Raw genomic sequence first — 20,193 nt, 5'->3', positions numbered from 1 at the left:
TCAAACTATATCAATCTCTCCAAACACACACTCAATGCTTTTCAGCGCATGTTGTCTATTAGATGATCCATGAACAGCATTAGACAAAATATCTCGTGCAAACTGAGCTCTAATTGATTCAGGAGATGTTTTTTTTGCCACTTCTGGATCGGTCGGACCCATTAGTTGCCTCCACTCTTCCACAGCATTTGCCTTGGTTAAGATCATTATCACCGATGGCCCCCTGTAAAATCAACACATAAAGAAGCTCTTACACTGTTCTGAGATGCAGACTGAGCTTTGTCGTCAGAGGTACCATGAAGGATCATGATAAGCATTAAGCTATCTGAATTTGTTAAACTGCTTAAATTTTTTTTTCCTGAGTATTTTGTTTAAGACAATATTCTGTATTTGAAAGCCAAAAATATTATAATGATCAGATATTTGGATTTGTCCTAAAAAGATTCTCACCTAATAATTTCTGAAGGAAGAGGATGCATACTCTTTTATCAACAGCTATATTAACAATATTATGAGGAAGATATTTGTCCGACATGGGAAGAACAAAGATTCCATCAGGAATTAGTCCTTTTTTTTTTGAGAAAAAATCCAAAATAACAGTCACTATCTATAAGTTTGGAAAGAACTTTAAGTCTTCCTTTTAAAGAAAGAGCACTCCATGCTAGAAGCTACTAAACTTGCCAGAAAGTGAAAGAGTATAAAATCCTTAGCCCACTTTGTGTGTAGCATGTTTTGTTGGCAGTGTAAATTCAAAGCTTCCTGTATACTTACATACCTCAGTATTGTATAACGAAACACTTACTCAGTCATACAAGCCACCAACTGTTCAAAAAATGGTTTTCCTTTGTGATGCTTATAAAACTGTATAGCCATTTCCCGAGTTAAAGCTGCTTCTTTAATCTTTGAGATGGTAAATCCAGCATCTTTAACTTTTTGCATAATGTCATCTAGAAGAATAACAAGCACTCATTTTTGATTGAAATAGTTTAGATGTAAAAAGTTAAAAGGTTTACATGCAAATAATCACCCAAATGTTAAAAGTTTCAGAAAATACTAGATGCTTTTTTTTTAAAAAAAAAAAACACCACCAAGACCTATTAGAATTCTACTTTCAATAACAAACAACCATGGTCAATATGACAAACATTTCAACAGTCCTCTAAAACACACAGAAACCATTGTCGTTGCACTAATCCATCTCTATGCAGGTGACAAACCCAGACTTATAAACTATACCAGGAGCATTCCCTGCCATTTCTCACATCGGACAGAACGTGGACTGTAGTTTTACTGCTCTTTAACCCACCAGCTGGCCTGCTAAAATCGATCTGGGTTGTTACAAAAGGGGAAGACAGACTCACAAAAGCCAGTGATGAATTAACATTAGAAAGACTACTGAAATTTGGTAGGAGACAAAAGAAGAATGCCAAGAAGAGGCTCTGGATAGAAGGTTTAAAAAAAGCAGCAGCAAAAATCTTTAAGGTAAGATTCCAAATTGTACATAGTGTTCTTTTTACTGTGACCTTTCCTTCTCATGCCCTTTGTTTAATGGCAAGTTAAAACAAGGATGAGAATGCGTCTAATTGAGCAATGACCCCTCTTGAGTCAATAGAGATACCTGTCTGAAATAAGTAACATGAATTTGGAAAGCCTCTCTTTCCTTTGACTTAAAAGGATGCTGGGCATGCACCTTGCACAAGTGCCTGGCTTTTAACAGCTTAACTTAGCTAACAAATCTCTCACTTCAACTCACCACCATTCTTGTGAAGAAAGAGCTACAGGCAGCTTAAGCAAAGGAAATGTCACCTTTAAACTTCAATATGAGTCATACAAGCTCTATAAAAGCATTCCTCTGCACAGAAAAAATATTTCAGAGAATAAAATGAATGCATCTGATGTGATTTACTACAGTGTACATTGCTAATATTTTGTAGAAATCACATCAGTAGACATAGCCCTCACTTTCTAGGTTGCTTACCTTTATGTTTCTTAGCAGAAGCAGGTTTGATTAATGCCAAAGTGTGCTCCTGAGGGAAGAAGAACTGTAATTCCTTCTGAGCTTCATCAGGTGTAGAACTACCATGCAGCTGACCAATAGGTATGTTGTTGATTGGATTCTTTGCATATAAACTAGGAGTCATTACAAGAGTGAAGTTACTGAAAGAAATAGCCACTTTGAGCTTTAACTATGACTAGCCTTAACCCAGTGAATGTAATTTAATGTTGATCTGGCCACTTAAGTGCATACTGATCTCTGTAGCAGTAGGAAGCCTTTACTGTCTACAAAAAGAACAATCAACATTTTAATTAACCACCTGAAATATGAACAGCTTCCCTCCCAACTCTCATCTTGTTATATTTCCTTGATAATTTCAGTTCATTCTTAATGAAACAGCACTTCTATCAAGAAGTAAGATGATACCGTATCAATTTCTTAGATCAATAACAAAGAGAGAAAGCTAAGATGTCCATTTATAAAATGTGTAGGAGAAACTTACTCACAAATAAAATATTCTACTAATGAAAAGTTTTTATTAAGCTGAGAAAATAAGCATCTATTCTAAAAAATAATGGTACTATTTCAAGAAAAAAAGAAAGATATTACCAAATTTTTTCTCTGAGTCAAGAGGGCTCCTTTCAATTTAACATCCTTTTTTAAACTCAGCTTTTCATTATGTTTACCAGCCATTATTTCTCAAAAAACATGCTATAGTTTCTAAGTGTAATATACCACTTCCAAAAAAAGCTTGGCAAACTGCAGAAATATATATCAGCTTCCAGATGATGGCACTATAGTTACACCAGTTGGAATGTGGTTTCATTGAAATGAAGACTGTGGAAGTAAGTTGGAAGCTGTGAATGATGGTTTGCTATTGAAATTATTACCTGTTTGGATTTTCCTTCTCAGCCTCTTCAACCATCTTTGGGCCTATTATATCTCTCCAACGTGCTATGGCGTTTTCTCGTGTTAGAGCAAGTACAAGAGTTGGACTGCTATGAAATGGGAAAACTGGCTTTAAAAAAAAAATTGAACTCTGCAATTTGTAAAAGTGATTTGATTCTATACAGTCCAGGTTAGGAAAATGAACCCTAATATTGGAGGACTTTAAACCCGATCTCTGTTTAAACAGCCTGATAAAACCTTATGGGGCTTAAACATGAATTCAAATTTCAAAGTTACTGAATGTTACTACAACAGCAAGAATGTTATAGAATTGGGATATGTCCAGTGCTGATCAGCTCCCAAGTTTTTATCCCAGCCACACCCCAACTTCATATGAAAGCAATATCCAAACATGATTTATTACTCTTCCTCAAGGAATTCAGCACACAGCCTGGACAAAGATTTCAGAACCTTCCCACAGACAACCTAAATGTAGCCTTCCAATGCAGAGCTCAGCTGGTTTCACCTAAATCAGTGGAACTGGCTGCTGACTTCGACAACTTACATCCAGAGATATGGAGTAGCTAGTTATTTTTAAAACCCTGATTTATTTATCTGCTGTACATGGGAATTATCTCATTATCCACACTTGTCTGATCCTGTTTTGAGTTTTACCAGACTCTGAAATACATGGATAACTTATAGCCATGTATTTTTCAGGCTAATTATTTATTGTGAAAACTTCAGTCTTGTTTATAGATCCACTTTCTCATTTTTCATTCAGCGTACCTGGTCATTTGCTCTAGAAGGACTGGAAAATAGTCTTGATTTTCATGCTCTTTGTAAAATTTACGTGTTTGTTCTTCAGATAGGATTATTTCTTTCTGCATTGCTATTTTGAAGCCATCGTCCTTTATTCTTTGCAGGATAGAATCTGTTTAATATATTGTAATAATTCTAAATTGCCACCCATTCATTAATTTGCATACTTGTGAAGAAATTGCATGGACTTTCCAATCATAATGTTAAATTTTTACAGATGAATTAATTTCCTAATTGAAGAACAGAAAACTAATTTAAAGCAACTACTAGAGGGCTTCAGTATTTGCCTGGACACTCAAAAAGCTGGTGCTCACCCACTTAAGGCTTTCTCTCACTTCAGAAACCTCAGTAGAAATTGCTGACTGACAAACGCATGTGTTGCTATCACCAAAAGAAGGTTGAAGAATTTTGAATAGGTTGGATATTAATTTAACTAGATCTTACGAGACCAGATGCATAAGCAAACAGCATTTAGCACAAATCAAAATTGATAATTGATTTTTTTGCACAAAAAACCTTGATAATTACCTACACATTGACTGCAGAACTGCTGCTCTAAGCAACATACTAGATAACAATCAAGAAAATAAATACCCAGGGAGATGTCAAAACTGTAGTCTTTCAGATCTCTGCGTATAGGTTATTTCAAGTTCAGAGGATCTCAAGTTAGAAACAAAAATGCTATCTGGAATGGAGGAAGAAATGCAAATATATGCCTGAGAAGGAAAATAAGCTTGTTTGGAGGGATCTTCATGCTAACGTGGTAGATCTTTTGACTTAATCTGTAAAAACTTTGTCTGTCTAGACCTGCCCTTGTGCAGTAGTGCCTTATGCAGCATAGAACATCCTGGGTCAGATCTTTTTCACCTTGCCATTGATCTACCTTGGACGTGCTATTCAAGAATAGTACCAGCTACTTTATTAGATGGGAAGTATGACCCCTATACTACACTTCAAAAATGTTACCTTCTCTGAGAGGTATTCTAGAAACATTCCATCCAAATATACAATTTGAAGATGTTCTGCAAAAATCCATCAAAGGAACAAAGTAACATTGACATTTACATACTCAATATATATCAAAAACGTTAACCATGTAACTTTTTTTCTGACAAAGATTACTGCCAACTTAATGCTGGGGAGACAATATAGCCTAAGAACATTTCATTAATAGAGTTAGAATTTTAAAAATTCAAAATATGAGACTTTTTATATACCCTAGATAGAAAATTTAGTTATTAACACTTACGGCGTCTTTCCTTTAAGAGAGAAGGTCTAATTAAAGCCAAAATACTCTCAACTTTTTGATCTGTCTTCTTTATATCAAAATTTGGGAAAAAAAAGGCAAGCTGTCTGCTGGCATTTTCTACGCTGTCTTGCACATCACATAAATTTGATATACTCTCAGCTTCCATGGTTCCTTCCAACCTACGAAGACACAGTGTGATACAGTGTTTGCGTTACTGCATGCGTTGTGTTAACAGTTGATTTCTTAAAGCTGTACTTTCTTAAAGTTTAGTGAAAAATAAGAATAGAATGCCAAACTAAGTTTTTATTAAATTCAGAATCATGACTAATATTTCTGAGAAGAGAATTATTAATCTTCTTTAAAAGTGCCTTGTCATGTGCTATGAAAGGGAAATCTCAGCCATGCAGCTTTTCTAATTCCCCTATAGCTAATTCAAAATAGCCTCTCTGTTTCACTAGACAGAATTGCTACTGACAAGTGTACAGCGTATAATGAATGATCAGTAAAAGGAGTGTTCTTGATTCATGTACAGCATGATCTGAAAAATGGTAGCACTACAGAATTGTCTTTAACAGAGATACTTTTCATTGTTACTTGCCTGTATTTCTAAGGTTTATTTAGCTGTGTAAATGCAGTCACTCTTGGCCACTTTAGAAAATGCAGTATTCCCCAGTTGTACTAATTAACGCAGAAAGGGTTACGGTAGGTAACAAAAATACCAATTATTATGACAAGTTCTTTTCTGGAACAAAGTGTTTAAATTCATGTTGCTTTAAGTAAATCTCTTTTCTAAATGTAAAACTCAATCCAATATTTGAATTTTTGTGAACACTCTATTGTCTGATGCTGTATACAACGATCACCCTCTTTAAAATTCTCTACAAATGCTTATTGTCAGAGAAAAGAGATATTTAAAGATATTTTAGTTGTGAACAGCTAGCTCTTACAATGTTCTTATGCACCTTGGAGCTAGGGAACAAAACACCAAACCCTCCCACTTGCTTGCTGGTTTTACAGGTCCCCAGGAGCACAATATGTTTTGTGTGTCCCCTGGTCTCCCTTGGGTCACACCTGCAACTTCCCAGCATACCTAGGAGTGAGTGCGGGCAACAGTGCAACCCTCAGTGAGCAATGCCAGCAGTCACTTTGTCTGTGTGGACTGGTATGAAGTGGAACTGGAGGCTGTGCACACGGGCACGTGAGCATCTGTAGGAATGTGCCTTGGTTTATGATGTGCCCTGAATACTGTAAATGAATCACATATACGCATTTTCACCAGTAGTTACCTGTCTGGCTTGGCCTCAGGCTCATCAGGCACACTCTCACTTGATTCACGTAGGTCTTTCCAGTGAGGAATAGCATCAGTTGCTTCTTTTTTAGTGATTACCAAAATGTAGCATGGTCCACTCATCATAAATCGAACAAATTCATCAAAATCAGGCTAAAAAACATAATTTTTCCCCTATGAATTGCAGAAACTCTTGAGTTTATTGTCAGAAATGAGACTACCATCTTTTCCAAAGAAACCCATAATTCCTGTTCTAAAATGGCATTCACATACATTACACAAAACCCTGTGAAATTTTTTGGGAAGTTTTTTGATCAATCATTTGAGACAGCAAGACTATAAAACGTCTAAAACAAAATCCATTGAGATAAAGGAAGTCGTAGAACTACATTATACAAGTACCACAGGTTAAAATGCAAATGGCAGGAGTCAAGAAAATTATGTAGAAACCTGACGTGATTGAATGCTATGCTTGCAGTACCACATATAGTGTGACATAACAAAGTGCAATACAGTTCCATGCATAATTTTTAAAACTGAAAATCATGTAGCTGACTGTAAATATAGAACACTGAGATATTTGCAAGACATTTGTAGTCTTTTCCTTCATTTTCTTTTTTGTTCTTTTAAATCCTTCAATTTCAACTTTCAATCCTACAAATGTACATTTTCATCAGAAAATGACTTTTGAAATTGTGAGGTTTTAATCTTTTTTCCTTGTATGTCACTTTTTCTTTCAATATTTTGAATTTCCTCAAATATCTTTTCTCTTCATAAATATTTGACTAAATCGTTTGCTAGTCCCCTTCAACTGATTGTTTATGTTACATTTTCCCTTTAATAACACGAGGATGAAATATTCACATCTATGCTTTCAATTTGTTGTTTTTCTCTTTCAGTTATCTTCATATCTATACATACACTTAACCCATTTCACAAGGCGAACAAACTCAAAAGAGGCAGAGTGAATGCAAGTACAAAAACATTTAGTACAATGCATAAAGGGAGTATTTATACCATTGTGGCTTCAAAAGTACATTTGCTTACATTAGAAGAAATAGATGCGGCTATTAGGTTTGTCTGTTCTGGATCACCCAACTTCATATTAAAAAGAAACAATTTCTGCTTCCAGTTGTATTGCTTTGAGTCTCCATTACTTTATAACAGGCAGCCTCTGGACCCTCAGCGAACTTGCAGCGTATAAAATCAGGAATAATTTTGCCCGCCGAGTACAAAGGAGTCTATGTTCTGCATTCTCACTTTAACAAATATTTTTCAGCTTAAAATTACACTTAGAGAATGGCAAATAAGTGGCTTCTCAATATGCATAGGGCCCTCTGGATCACTTCTGGTAGTTCATAGTAGTTTTGTTATTCCCCCTGTAATAATGCTGGCTAGGATCTGCTGCAGTGTAGCAGTGCTGCCACATATCAAGTATTGCATGCATTTTCTCGTCTGTCTTTCTTCCTCCCATGTCTCCTTCTACACCTAACTAATCTCAGATTTGGCTGCTGTTTCAGTGAAGATGACTTTTTTTAACTTCTATTTCAAAACTATCATTGTCTAAACTAGAATCCCAACTTTGCTAAAACCAAGCTCTTCACAATGCCTTACAAGCTCTCCCTGCTACTTCCTTTCTAAACCATAGTGCAGCCATCTGGTGATTACTATCTGATTTCTTTTTTTCCCCTCTGGCTTCAGTAGGAACCATCTTGTCTCACTCATTCATTTGGAATGCCGCAGGAATACTTTCCCAGCTTCTTCTTTTGATTATGCCAGCCCTTTCATTGATCCCTTCCATTGGTCCCTTCAATAATATCAAACCAACTAGTTGCCTGCATATAATTCCAGCGTCTGTATATCAAGCAGATCTTAAATAGGAGAAGATATAAATGTTTGCTAAGCAGCTTCATTTTTGTAATTCAGTTTCTTCTGTAGAGTTAACTTTAGCTATCATACTGGCAAAGCACTTGACAATATCCAGGTGCTAGTTTGCTAGACCACTGCCATTTAATGGTAACCAGCATAATTTCTCTGTTTTGTCGAACTCTGTCTGTCCTTAGCTATTTGTTGTCCCCTATTATAGGGTAGGGCTAGAATAACAAACTTCAGTAGAGATGCTTCCTCTTTCTGCCTGTGCATGTGTTTATTCCCAGTACTACCCCCTGAGAAAAGCTGTAAAGACGAAAAAATGTAATACGTGCTATCACTTATTTTCTGGCTGGAAGAGTATGTGTCAAATACATACACAGTCATATAGATAATTTGGGGTATGTGCTACATTTCAGCACCTAACAGCCTTGTTTGGGGCCATGACTAAGGGTCTTGCACATTCTGATAACAGAAAGAACTAGAAAATCTTTTGATATTGGAGTTCAGTTTAGTTTAGCTGGAATGTTAGAGCGCTACCAAGCTGTATTTGTATTAGTTGGTTGGAAAAAGAGTGATAAACTCCTTTTTTTCTACGTACTAAATCTACATTAATTCAGTACTTCAAAATACTACATGTTTACAATACAGAGATTTGCAAACACGTGTAGCTACAGAGATATGTTTTACCTGCTCCTTTTTTTCAGGTTTTTAGTTTGGTTTTACCTGTTCTTTATTCCGGGCATAGAATTCTCTGACTTGCTCTTCAGTTAGCATTTTCTTCTCTGCTGCTTCAATGTGAAATCCTGCATCTCTAATCTGCAATTATTCAGTTATTATTCAATGGCATTTGAAAATGGATATATAAAAAAATCATACATTAATGTAAATCTAAAGATTGATTCCTTTTGTATGCTTTCTTTAGTTTAACATTTTCTGAAATGTTCCAAATATAATTGCTACATTTGCCTAAACTGAAGTTCCAGCTTTTCAAAGCACTTCACCAAATCCAGGGTTACAATGATCACTAAATTAATGTTTGTGAAAAATATAGTACAGTTCAACATATGTATCAGTTCAGTAGTTAATAATCTCTTTTACTTAACATTGAATGGTTTTGACCATTGTGAGTGATTAACATGCAACCACTTCTAAAAATGTTATTAAAAACTATATTATAATCATAGTAGTCATATAAATGTGTAGTTGTCAATAGTTGTATTAGGCTGAACTACTTGGCTTTAGAAAGGGCAAATAAGCAAAAATAAACTATTTTATGATTATCTATTTCAAGTTACATTACTGCACTAAATTCAGGTATATGCAAGAGATGCACATTTACATGACCTGTACAGAAATTCATAGTCTACTGTTATGAGATTTATACCATATATTGATATTTAAACAACAAAAGCACTACCCAGCACCAGTACTGATCATATGCCAATATTAATCTGCTTACTAGCACTCTGCTCTTTAAAAGCCCCTATGATGCTGCTGAGTGTTTCCAGACTGCCTTGACAAGGCTGAGTGTGGAAGCAGTGTGGGTACACACCTCATAAGGCATTGCAAAAGCAGAGACGACTAACAGCTGCTCACTTGTAGCTAAATTGCTTTCAAGCGCTGCCTGCTTGTTTTTGCCTTTACTGAGCTTCCTTCCTTTCTGGCCAAGGTAGAGTAATTGCAGAAGGAAACTATACAATGCTGATTTTCTTTCCTGCAAAGGTCACTGGCCCTGTCATAACACTTCTTAGAATCAGCGTGATTTTATCTTGATATGTAGTGTTATGAGGCATTTTTTGTAACAGAAACACTGAGAAATTCCTGTAATTGAAATGAGTGTTACTACAGTATCATATTCTGGAAGGCAAAATAATTTTTCTTTCACTGTGTAATGGCTTAAACACTGAATCCTTGAATGCATCCTTGTGTACTTGCTGGAATCACACATTCTTCACTACAGGAACAAATATTGCACTACTGACAAATATTAGTGTATAATTACTAGTGCACAAGAATTAGCCTCACCATCTATGCACATATATTGCCATATGTGTCTGTGCATGCACCCTCTCCTGTAAGAAACTAGTTAACTGATTTATGTGTGCCTACAATTCTTTAAGATGCTGTGTGAAGAATAAACTTCACCACGATCTCTAGTTCTAATTTCTATTGCAATGTGAGGGAAAAAAACATTTCTCTTTGTAGATTTCATGTGTTGCTGATTGGCACAGTACGCATCCATGTCGTACCTCATGTACTGACATAAAATATTGAAGCAATAATATCAGTCTGAACACTGTATTATTTCAGGTCAAAATTATCACACTTTTATCACCCTTATTAGAGAAACATTAACAGATCTTCTAAAGCCTGGGCATAAATTAGAACCAACTTACTCTTGTATCTTGCTACTATGCCTCTTAAATAGGATGAATTAATCTTTTCACATTCTCTCTACCTTTTGTTTAATTTCTTCTACACGTCCTTCTAAGACATCATCAGGCTTTATAATTCCAACAGAATATCTGACTAATTCTTCTGGAAAAGGGAAAAAAATCATGTATCAACGAATATATTTCTCAAAATAAATACACAACTAAATTTTCCATTACTTAAAAGTGGGTTTCTCTAAATAATTTTCTATTTTAATATTGAGATGGCCAACCAGTGGTTTCAAAAAATAAATGACTCCAGTGCTTAAAGCACATCTGGGTGTGCAGGACTGTCCTTGGCCATCCCTGGAATCCACATTCATGATGAACCACTGGTGTTTTCAGTAATACGGTGGAGAAATGGTTCGCATGCAGTGAGGTGTGGTGGAAAACCTGCAGTTTAAGATGGATGGTTTGTCTAGGGAGCTCTGTATGTGCAAGACTAGTAATGTTAAAGGAATGAATATACAGAGGAAAACTCATTAAGTGAAAAACTTTATGAATGCTGGAGATTTCCAGTAAAATACATTACTTGTCATAGTAGACATTTTTTTCCTTAGCACTGTGGATGCTGAAATAATTTGCAATATATAACTGTTGAGGTAACACAATCTAATGTTTAAAAACAAGAAGTGTTTCTGATTGTAGACACACTGTTACAACATCCATGGCATTCAGATCCCTGCAAAATGACAGAAAGTGGTCAGAAAAGAATATAAACTACATCATCTTTGCAGGATCTCAGGTTTACAGTTAAGCATTAGAACTTAAATCAATCAGATTCCAGGCACTGTAGAAGAACTTAATGATAGCTCTAACAGAAACACCAGGCTACTTGTTTCCAATACTAGAAAATGCTCACAGGCATCTGCATGTGGTAAGGAAAATATTACCACAAAATGTTAGTGTATTATGGCTTCTGAAATATCCCCTAACCTGAAGCTGAACCCAAGCTGAAAGCTCTGTTCCCTGATTTTGTCACACATTTAGGTTCTGTGGATTAGCACGAAGTCTGCGTGTCGTTGCTAAAGGATTTGTAATACTGTACACTACTAGGTCTCAGAGGGTTTACAAGGAAAAAAAAAATAGGCTAAAACTGAGGTCAGGAATATGCCACTCGAACCATATGATAAAGAAGGCATGAAGAGGAAGGAGAAGGGACGTGGCTTAATCCATGACTGTGATCTAATGCCTTCTCACAGGAAGAAAAAGTCAAGATCAAGGAGAGGGTGGGGGAGTTCATCCCATCTCAGCATTGCTGAAGGGCATTCTATACATATGTGGAACAGCAGGAAGCTTCAGTAGCCACAGGTAACAATAGGAATAGAAAAGATATAGGTCCCAGCTCATGATAAGCCTGAGATAAATCATAGACATGTGACTCACAAACAGGATGGTGCTTATTTTTCGATCTTTTTGGAACTTTATCCTACTATTGTGGATTTATGCACTTATGGAAATCTGTTCTTTAGGCCTTAAAGTTAATCTGCCGAAAGAGTTAATTAAAAATAGTCTGAGATACAAGGCATGCCATTCATTCACAGAGTAACTCTTCCAAGCCTCTCAGGTTGCTCCCATCTTGGTATTCCTGTAGAACATCCAAGGGTTAAGAAACGCCACCTCAACAAAAGTACACCGCTAACACAGCCACTGTGTAGAAGTGACTTTCAGCCACTAGTTTTCCACAGGAGAATTCCCTGGCACAGAGCACTGCCGCTAAACGCCAGGGACCTGAAGTCTGCAGGCTCCCAAAGAGGGGCTGAAGATGCTGATGATGATAGTCCAATATCTTGATGCCTTACAGAAGAAAGCTTCCCCTCAGTTTGATATCCTTAATCACAGCCTCTCATATTATTAACTCAATGAAAGGAATGTTCATTAATGCTGGACATACCCAATTCTTAGTCAAATAATTAAAAAGAGATCTGTTAATTTTCTTTGTTAACTTTTCTAAAATAAATCAAATTTATTTACCCTTAGGTACAGTTTTCTCAACAGCGCCTTCTGATGATTTCTCTTCTAGGAAAACAAGTTCATCTACCTAAGGTAATTGTGAACAGAATGAAAGTACATCACCAATGCAAAGCTAAACCTCACCAAATGCAGCTGTCAGATATTTACAATACTTTTCTCTTAATGTAGGAGCATATCTGCTGCCCTGGAAAGGAAGCAATTCTAAGACCTTGGGTTAGCCTGATTTTCCTTAACTGAGTACAGTTTGTTAAGTTTCCTTTTACTGTAAGCAGGTTCATTGATCTCCATTTTCACTCAAAACAAACAATGAGACATGACTATTTCCCATGTCTTATCTTTGTTTCATATGATACACTTACTAAGTTATACATGGGAAGTACTCAGTCTCGAAAGAAAAAAAGATGACTAAACCTTTTATGTGGTAGTGACATTTTGTCCATCTCCCAATTTTTTTGCATTAATAGGCTAATCTGTAAATTTCTTAAATTTTTATAAAGTATCATTTAATGGAAATTTCTAAAAAAATAACCCTCCTCACATATGTTGCTTTATTGTTATGAAAAAAACACAGAGTTAAAAATTACCAAAAACACTATCACAGGCATTGAAATAAACAGTGTAAGTGTAATAAAAATACTCATTTATGTTTAAGTATCTGTTTTGTGAGTACCTCGGCACGTTCCTTCCGTCCAGCTGCAATTTCCCTTTCTTCTTGCACTAGCTCCGTTATTTTCTTACTTATAAGAGGAGCATTTGCACCTCTCACTATTCCAATAATTTTGCCATTCTGTAAAAAGGGAAGTAACACTCTCAATGAGTTCTAGTCAGTTCATATGTTTACTTGAGGTTTGGAACACGCTATATCTTGCTGTGTTTTTCAGCAACAGGACCACTTTCTATGCCCACTGAAGTGAATATGAAAGCTACTACTGCTTCTACGAGTTGAGAATGAACCTCTTGTGCCTTTACTTCTTCCCTTCCTCTCTACCTAATTTTCCATGTTTATTACCTAGGCTCACCGTTAACAGTACAGTCAGAAGTAAATGCAAATGCGGAATTTACTAGCTCTTGATTTCTACAACATGGAGTTTTCTATCTTTTTATTTGCTTTACATTTCAGCGTGTGCTCTACCGCACTCAGGAGTACCATAGTGAAGTTAACTACCGATGATCAAAGATACTGTTAACTTCACTTGGCAGCATTCAGATTTAAACCTGAAAGTATCCTGAAAGTATCATTGTTTTTGGCCCCTAATTATGGGAATTCAGATCCTGGCAACCTCAAGTCAAAAAACCCACCACCTCCTAAGCAAGCAGTGTTCTACAGTGGAGTCCTAGGAGAACAGCCTTTCTGTATCCATCAGTGAGAGATAATGTAATATATGATTAATTGTTACAATTGCTCACAATGCAATTTTATTAATTTATCTTAAAAACCTTAAAGTGGAAGAAGTATACTCTTTTTCCCTGAGGGAAAGTGTGCCTAAAATAATCATCTCAGTGTAGCCGCATGTAGGCATTTTGTGTGAGGCAACCCTGGAAAACTTCCACGGATTTCTCACTAACTACCAAAACTGTGGCTACCACATACCTTCTGTGGCTGTGTGTGCAACAGCCACAACAAGAAAGTACTTGAGAACCACAGATTTCAGCATGGGAAACCAGCCTCAGGTAAACATCTGATTATATGATTCTACATACTGTAAAATGTAGATTTATGCAGCTTTGCATTTCTTTTTAATCTACTGAAAAATTAAAGGAAAAGTAGGCAGCATATTAAAAGAAACTGATGTGATGTACTTACAACGCAAAAAAGAAACACAGGTTCACATGTACTCCTAAATGGTTGCAGAGTAGAAATGCTGTCAGCCTCTGCCTGAAGTCAGATGAAGAAGATTATTTACTTATGTGTGTGTACATACATACATATATATATATAAACCTTCTTGCCTGCAAGAAAACTGCAGTCTTACGTTGGTGTTACACACTCAACTGCTGTTTTACATACAACTAGCAGTCCTTATAGCACTTGCTGGTGGTGAAGAAAGAACTGTTTTGGTAACATGGGATTGGCCTCCCTTCATATTACAGCAGTTAATTATGCAAAAATGCCTTATTCTAATACTGTTTTCCTATGTAGGTTATAACAACATACACAAATGAAGAAGTACTCCATGTAGTCTTCACAGAAGAGATTATGCACTGTATTAAGTTCTTTGTGACGTGGTCAACTGTATGAAAGCACTTGAGATTATCTCTGAACATAACTGCCTGCTTATTTGTGTATAAACATGTATTTTCTGAAAAATGCTTTGATCAGGCAATTGAAAGTCTTCAGTAACATGAAAAAAGCTGCCCTTGGTCAACATCTGGGAGGATCTGAACCTGTGAGACTAATTCATCTACTTTAAATACAACATATACCTCCAATTTTATACTGATAGTGTAGAGGAATATTTTTACTGCTAGTTGTGTGATAATTTATTTTTCAATTCCCCTTTTTTGTTCTCTTAAAATGAAATACAAGAGAGTATTTGGGAAAAAAGTTTAGTTTAGCATTTTTCGTGGATGTAAGAATTTTAAATGTGATAATGCATAATGTAGAGACTTAAAACTAAAAATCGTATAGTTTAGCTTTTGAATGTTTCAGCAATCTCATCAAGGAAAACAAAAGTTGTGGGATATCAGCTTCCTTTCTGTTATAGCTCCTTCCACATTTATTACCATTTCTAATCTACCTCTAATAAAAGTCTTACGAGGCAATATGCAAAAGAAGAGGCAACCAGACCAAAATTATGACTAAGGACAGTAAAATGAAAGCTCTGTATATGCAGACAGATAAACAGATATATTTACAATAAAATGTAAGTGAAGTTCCATACAGAATTTACATCCTTACCACTGCAAAATGCAACACATCATCTTCACCAAACTCGTTCTTCAGTTTTCTGAATAAATTCACCACAGCTTTGCAAGGACCGCACCAGGCTTGGTACACATCTATTACTAAAATGAAATGGTTTGGAATTCCAGACAGTTGACTTCTGGAGCTTATGAAGTGAGAAATGTTTATGTGTGTGTTGGCACTGGGAAGGCATTCACATGCATCTTTTAGTCCTCTTCTAGTCAACGAATGCATGATGAATGCATCAATGTATTCAGTGGATTCATCAAATGCAATTCCTAGGAGATACTGTTACTGGACTGAGCAAACTGAAAAGTGGGGATAATAGACATCACAGAACAGAACACTGATTAGCTGTATTAGTTTAGTCTATACAAGATTTGAGGGAAAAGCTTCCACAGAATTGTCCAACCCCCTACTGTACAGAATACCATATTGGAAAGGTATTTTCTAAACATCGGTGTGTAACAGTGGATAAAATAATGGATAACACTATTTGTGACAAGTATTTGTTTACCATAGAAGACAGTGTGTATTCATAAACACAATATTTACATTTACACTTTAATACATTATTATACATTAACTTTTCTTTAAAAGATAGTATGACACTAGTCTTCCAGATTTGTAACAAGTATCTATTAAAGATGATATGATATACTTAAGTATAAAAAACTGCACGTCTTCATGAGAGATTAAACAGAAAATAATAATTTAGTACCTATTACACCTTTTGTCAGCAACATTTCATCCCACTGATTTTGGTTGGTTATTATGGCCTGAAATAAAATGAAATAACATTTTAACATCTTAAAAAGGCAAAAAAAAATTTTAAAATCTATTAATCTCTAAAATTGTTTGGTTAGGATTTATACCTGGAGCTGGATTTCTTTGTTCTTGTCTGCCATCTCCCTGTGATCCTAGGAAACATATCAAAATATGAAGCATGTTTAACAGGTTTTTTTTAAAAGAGCATGTGGTGTGCAGAACTGATTTATATGGCTTTCAACACAATGCTGCCTATTGATTCCCTTAAAAATTAACCCAACTGAAGACCCTACAGCAATGGCAGTTAACACCCCACATGAGCACTCTGTTTGCAAAACCCACAAAGCACAGGAAACAGAATAAAATTTAGTTTCTTAATCAGTTACGGTCTTCAAAATGTTTTGGACTCAACAATTTTTCAAGCTTATAATCACTCTGTTCAGAATGGCCACAGGGGCCTTGGGTGGGCTGAGAGTTGCTGCAACAGTGGACTATTTCAGAAAAATACTGATTAAAAAGCTTCAACTCCAATGACATCAAATGAGGATTCCTATCTTCTGGGATACATGAAAAGCAGTGACTTACATGTATCCCATAACTAAACTCCCAAAGTGAATCCTCATGCATTCATCATTCTGTCATTAATAAAAAAATATCCTTTTTTTTTTTCCCCCTCTTTCTTTTATTCAATAGATAATTAGCTGTGAACTGGGCAGGAAAAATCACCTCAGTTAAGTTGCACTTCAGCTTCCAAACGGAGCTTGATTGAACAATAAATGTTTTCACTGCATCATCAGCTTCAGTGGAGGTTTCTAAAGTTCTTGGTTAAGATGATAGTCTTTGTCTTGGGAAAAATGAAAGTGCCACCGTGAATATGACCTCCACTAGCACCGATATCCGATATGTCAACCAGCAAACATGTCTGTAGTTTGACCTATACTGGCATTCCTACTGGAGCTGCTCCCTTCAGATCACAGACCAAGGCAGAGGGGCCAAAGCAAGAGCTCTCATCCTGATGAGAGTTTCACATTTCACCTAAAAATATTGTTAAGGAATAAAAGTTTACATATAGGCTTTCTTCAAATCATTTAAACCAGGTAGTGAGACAGAGTGCATTAAAGGCATTAATGTCAGTGTCTCGAACACTCTGAGGAGATGATGTTATCGAAACTATAGGAAACTGACAGATGAAAATATGCCATGTTAGTAGAAAATCCTCAGCAAAAGACCATGTATTTTGTAGTTACACTCAGCAGCAACAATCAATGAATTGCAAGACTAGATCTACAAAACACGTACCACATATGACCACAGGCTACACTTCCCAATCAGCCTACACATGCTCCCCTGTTAAAATTGTACAGTTACACATTCTCAGGTGACAAACAAAAGCTCAGCAGGACAGAAACATGCTACTGTATGCAAATATATAAATATATACGTGCACACTCAGCTACACCATCAAAGTTACATTCAAATAGGCATGTTCTTTGCAGATAGACATTCAGTATCTTAGCACAAACTTTTGTATGCATATATACATTAAAATATCCAAGCACTTGTGGGATTTTAACATGTATCAGTGTGTGTGTGTACACACACAGACACATAGTTCCTTGTGCATAAGCACTTGTGTATGACAACACATCCCTGCATACTCCTAGGTAGCACTCTGATGTGTTGCAGCACAAAAAACCTAGCAGGCCACAACAAGGCTTTACCATTGGTCAGATTCTATTGTCTACACTGCTTCTCCTTCCTCCAGAGGTCAGACATAACTGCTCTTCTTCTATCCTTAGGGCTATTTAACTACTTAGCAGAACGATCTACAGCTGCACATTGTCCATGTCAATCAACCCACTGCCTTCAAGGCAAGGCCACAACTGCATGTTATCAATGCTAATCAACCCACTGCCTTCATTCCTCTATGCTGATGGACCCTCTGCTCCCTACCCTTGAATTCTATGAAACTGCTTAAAATATGAAAAATCATGGATGGAAAACACTCACTGAGTGCACACACTTCAGCTTGCACACACACACACAACCTGCATGCTTCCACAAGTACATGCAAAGACTCACACTCACCTGCAGGCACCCAGGCATGCAAGCACTCACCTCCATGACACAGTTGCACAGTGATCTGTGCAGGCCCTCTCTGTGAGCACGCCCGGGTGCGCACACACACACACACACACACGCACACCCCCTTGTGTGTAAGTCACCTTTCTGCACGCACTGACACACATGCACACAGAGAGGGATAAGTGAGCAAACACTATGCAGGTTCCCATAAGTGGGATGCTCCGGTGCTCATGCACCCAAGTGCGTGGGCCCGTGCCCTCCATGCCAAGCATGCCAGTGCACCATGGCTTGGCTACCTGCTCACCCCTGAGGCAGGGGCCCGCTGGGAGTAGTTGGCACCCTAGCCCCATGCCTGCATACACCTTGCCCCTGCCCCAGACCCGCCTGGGGACCCCCGCCACTGCTCACCTGCCACCACCTCAACGGCTCTAACGGCCTCCCCAGGCTGTCAGCCGCCCCAGTCCCTCTCCCTGCTCTGTGCCCAGGGGTCGTTTCCTGCCCATCACCTCTGTTTCCAGCCTAGGGCTGGTGTGGCTCGTGGAGCCGAGCTGTGGGCATGCAGGGAGGGACAGGGGGAGGCAGCTGGGGGGAGCAGCGGTCGCAGGAAGTGGCGCCATTTCCTCCACTGTTTCTCCTCGCTTTCTCTTCCCCCAGGCAGAATCCAACCTTAGCCTTTAAAATATGAGAACATTAGTCTTGCTATCTAATTAGCAACTCACCTTCGCTCTGTGTTGCTTACAGGTTGTGTGAAGATGGGGAAGAAAAGAGGGAATTTTTGGTGGAAGTCACGGTGACCAAAGGAGGGTCTTGAAGGCCCGATAGCGGTGCCCGCTTGTGTGGGCTTGCTACCAATGCAGGTCTGTGACCAACCCCGTTCAGCACAGAGTACCGCTTTTCAGCAGCCCCAAAACTTCACAGAAAATAAAGGCAAAATTCATTTATACAGGTAGAAAGCATGTCTGGTGTGGGTATTTTCATATGTAGATAAACTCTTACAGGCAGCCCAGCTGGTAAGAATTTCTTTGTGGAGGTATAGGTTTAAGGATGATTGCGCACCAAATGTAGCTGTCTCTAAACGGTTCACATTACACATATGCATGTTGTTCCTGATTTATAAATCATCTGTGCTTCCAATTTACTTCTGAAGCCCTGCCCAGGCATACTAAGTGCTGTTATGTGTATCTACTGTATCTTAAAATAATCTAGTTTCAGTGACTTCCTTGTCACTTTTCTTAAGATTTCTGGGACTGGTCACCAAAGCATGACTTGCAAAGCCCTTACTGAAGAGCTAATTTTATTTCCTGAAGCTAATATGAGGAAAAAGTAGGGTAACAGCACTTAAAGGAGAAAAAGTAGCTGTTCTTTCTCACTGTTAAATCATCCCAAGTTGACGGATGTTCATTCTGCAGCAGTGTGAATGAGGTAACGTTTCCATAGAGCTACAGAAATTGTCAAGGCTGAGCTTGTGCTATGCCCTAACAGCTTGGATTAGATCAATTAGGTGCCACAACAGACTTCACATTCAGATTAGAAATAATGCATTTATGTAGCCAACACTCTTATCACTTCCTCTGTTTTCGTACTGGAAAACTCTAACCCTGGCACTACTGAAAACCCTGCACTGGCCTGCTTGGAAGTGTGGGAGTGTCCTTGAATAAACTTTCTTTTCCTGCATGCAACTTTTGAAACCTTAATAGGCTTACAAAAATAGAAAGAACTACAAAAGATATTTAAGACACCCGCCATGTGGAAGTCAAAGCCCCAAAACATAGGCCATGGTTTTGGGGTTTCCTTTGCAAACTGCTAAGTTCTTTATCCAGACCACTTTCTTCATGAACACCCACTTTTTATATATATTAGGAAAAAAGAAAAAAATCTGGGAGACAAACAGTAGAATGAGGTAATGCTCATGTA

The 20,193-nt window shown here is 37.4% G+C and overlaps 1 protein-coding gene across 1 annotated transcript; it reads right to left on the bottom strand.

The window, feature by feature from the left end:
* Positions 1–16,334, bottom strand: NME8 (NME/NM23 family member 8). Its single transcript, XM_055707632.1, has 15 exons — positions 16,302–16,334; positions 16,148–16,205; positions 15,421–15,527; positions 14,326–14,397; positions 13,192–13,308; positions 12,522–12,588; positions 10,574–10,650; positions 8,839–8,931; positions 6,242–6,396; positions 4,956–5,134; positions 3,674–3,818; positions 2,887–2,994; positions 1,979–2,130; positions 803–947; positions 1–223 (listed from the first exon to the last, which is right to left on the bottom strand). Exons 1-15 carry the CDS (start codon positions 16,332–16,334, stop codon positions 1–3), a joined length of 1,731 nt encoding a protein of 576 aa, XP_055563607.1.
* Positions 16,335–20,193: the final 3,859 nt, after the last annotated feature.

The sequence above is a fragment of the Falco cherrug genome, chromosome 4 (assembly GCF_023634085.1).
Source record: "Falco cherrug isolate bFalChe1 chromosome 4, bFalChe1.pri, whole genome shotgun sequence".
Classification (NCBI taxonomy): Eukaryota; Metazoa; Chordata; class Aves; order Falconiformes; family Falconidae; genus Falco; species Falco cherrug.
The sequence above is the reverse complement of the archived record's forward strand: the minus strand, read 5'-3'. Positions and strand labels throughout refer to the sequence as shown.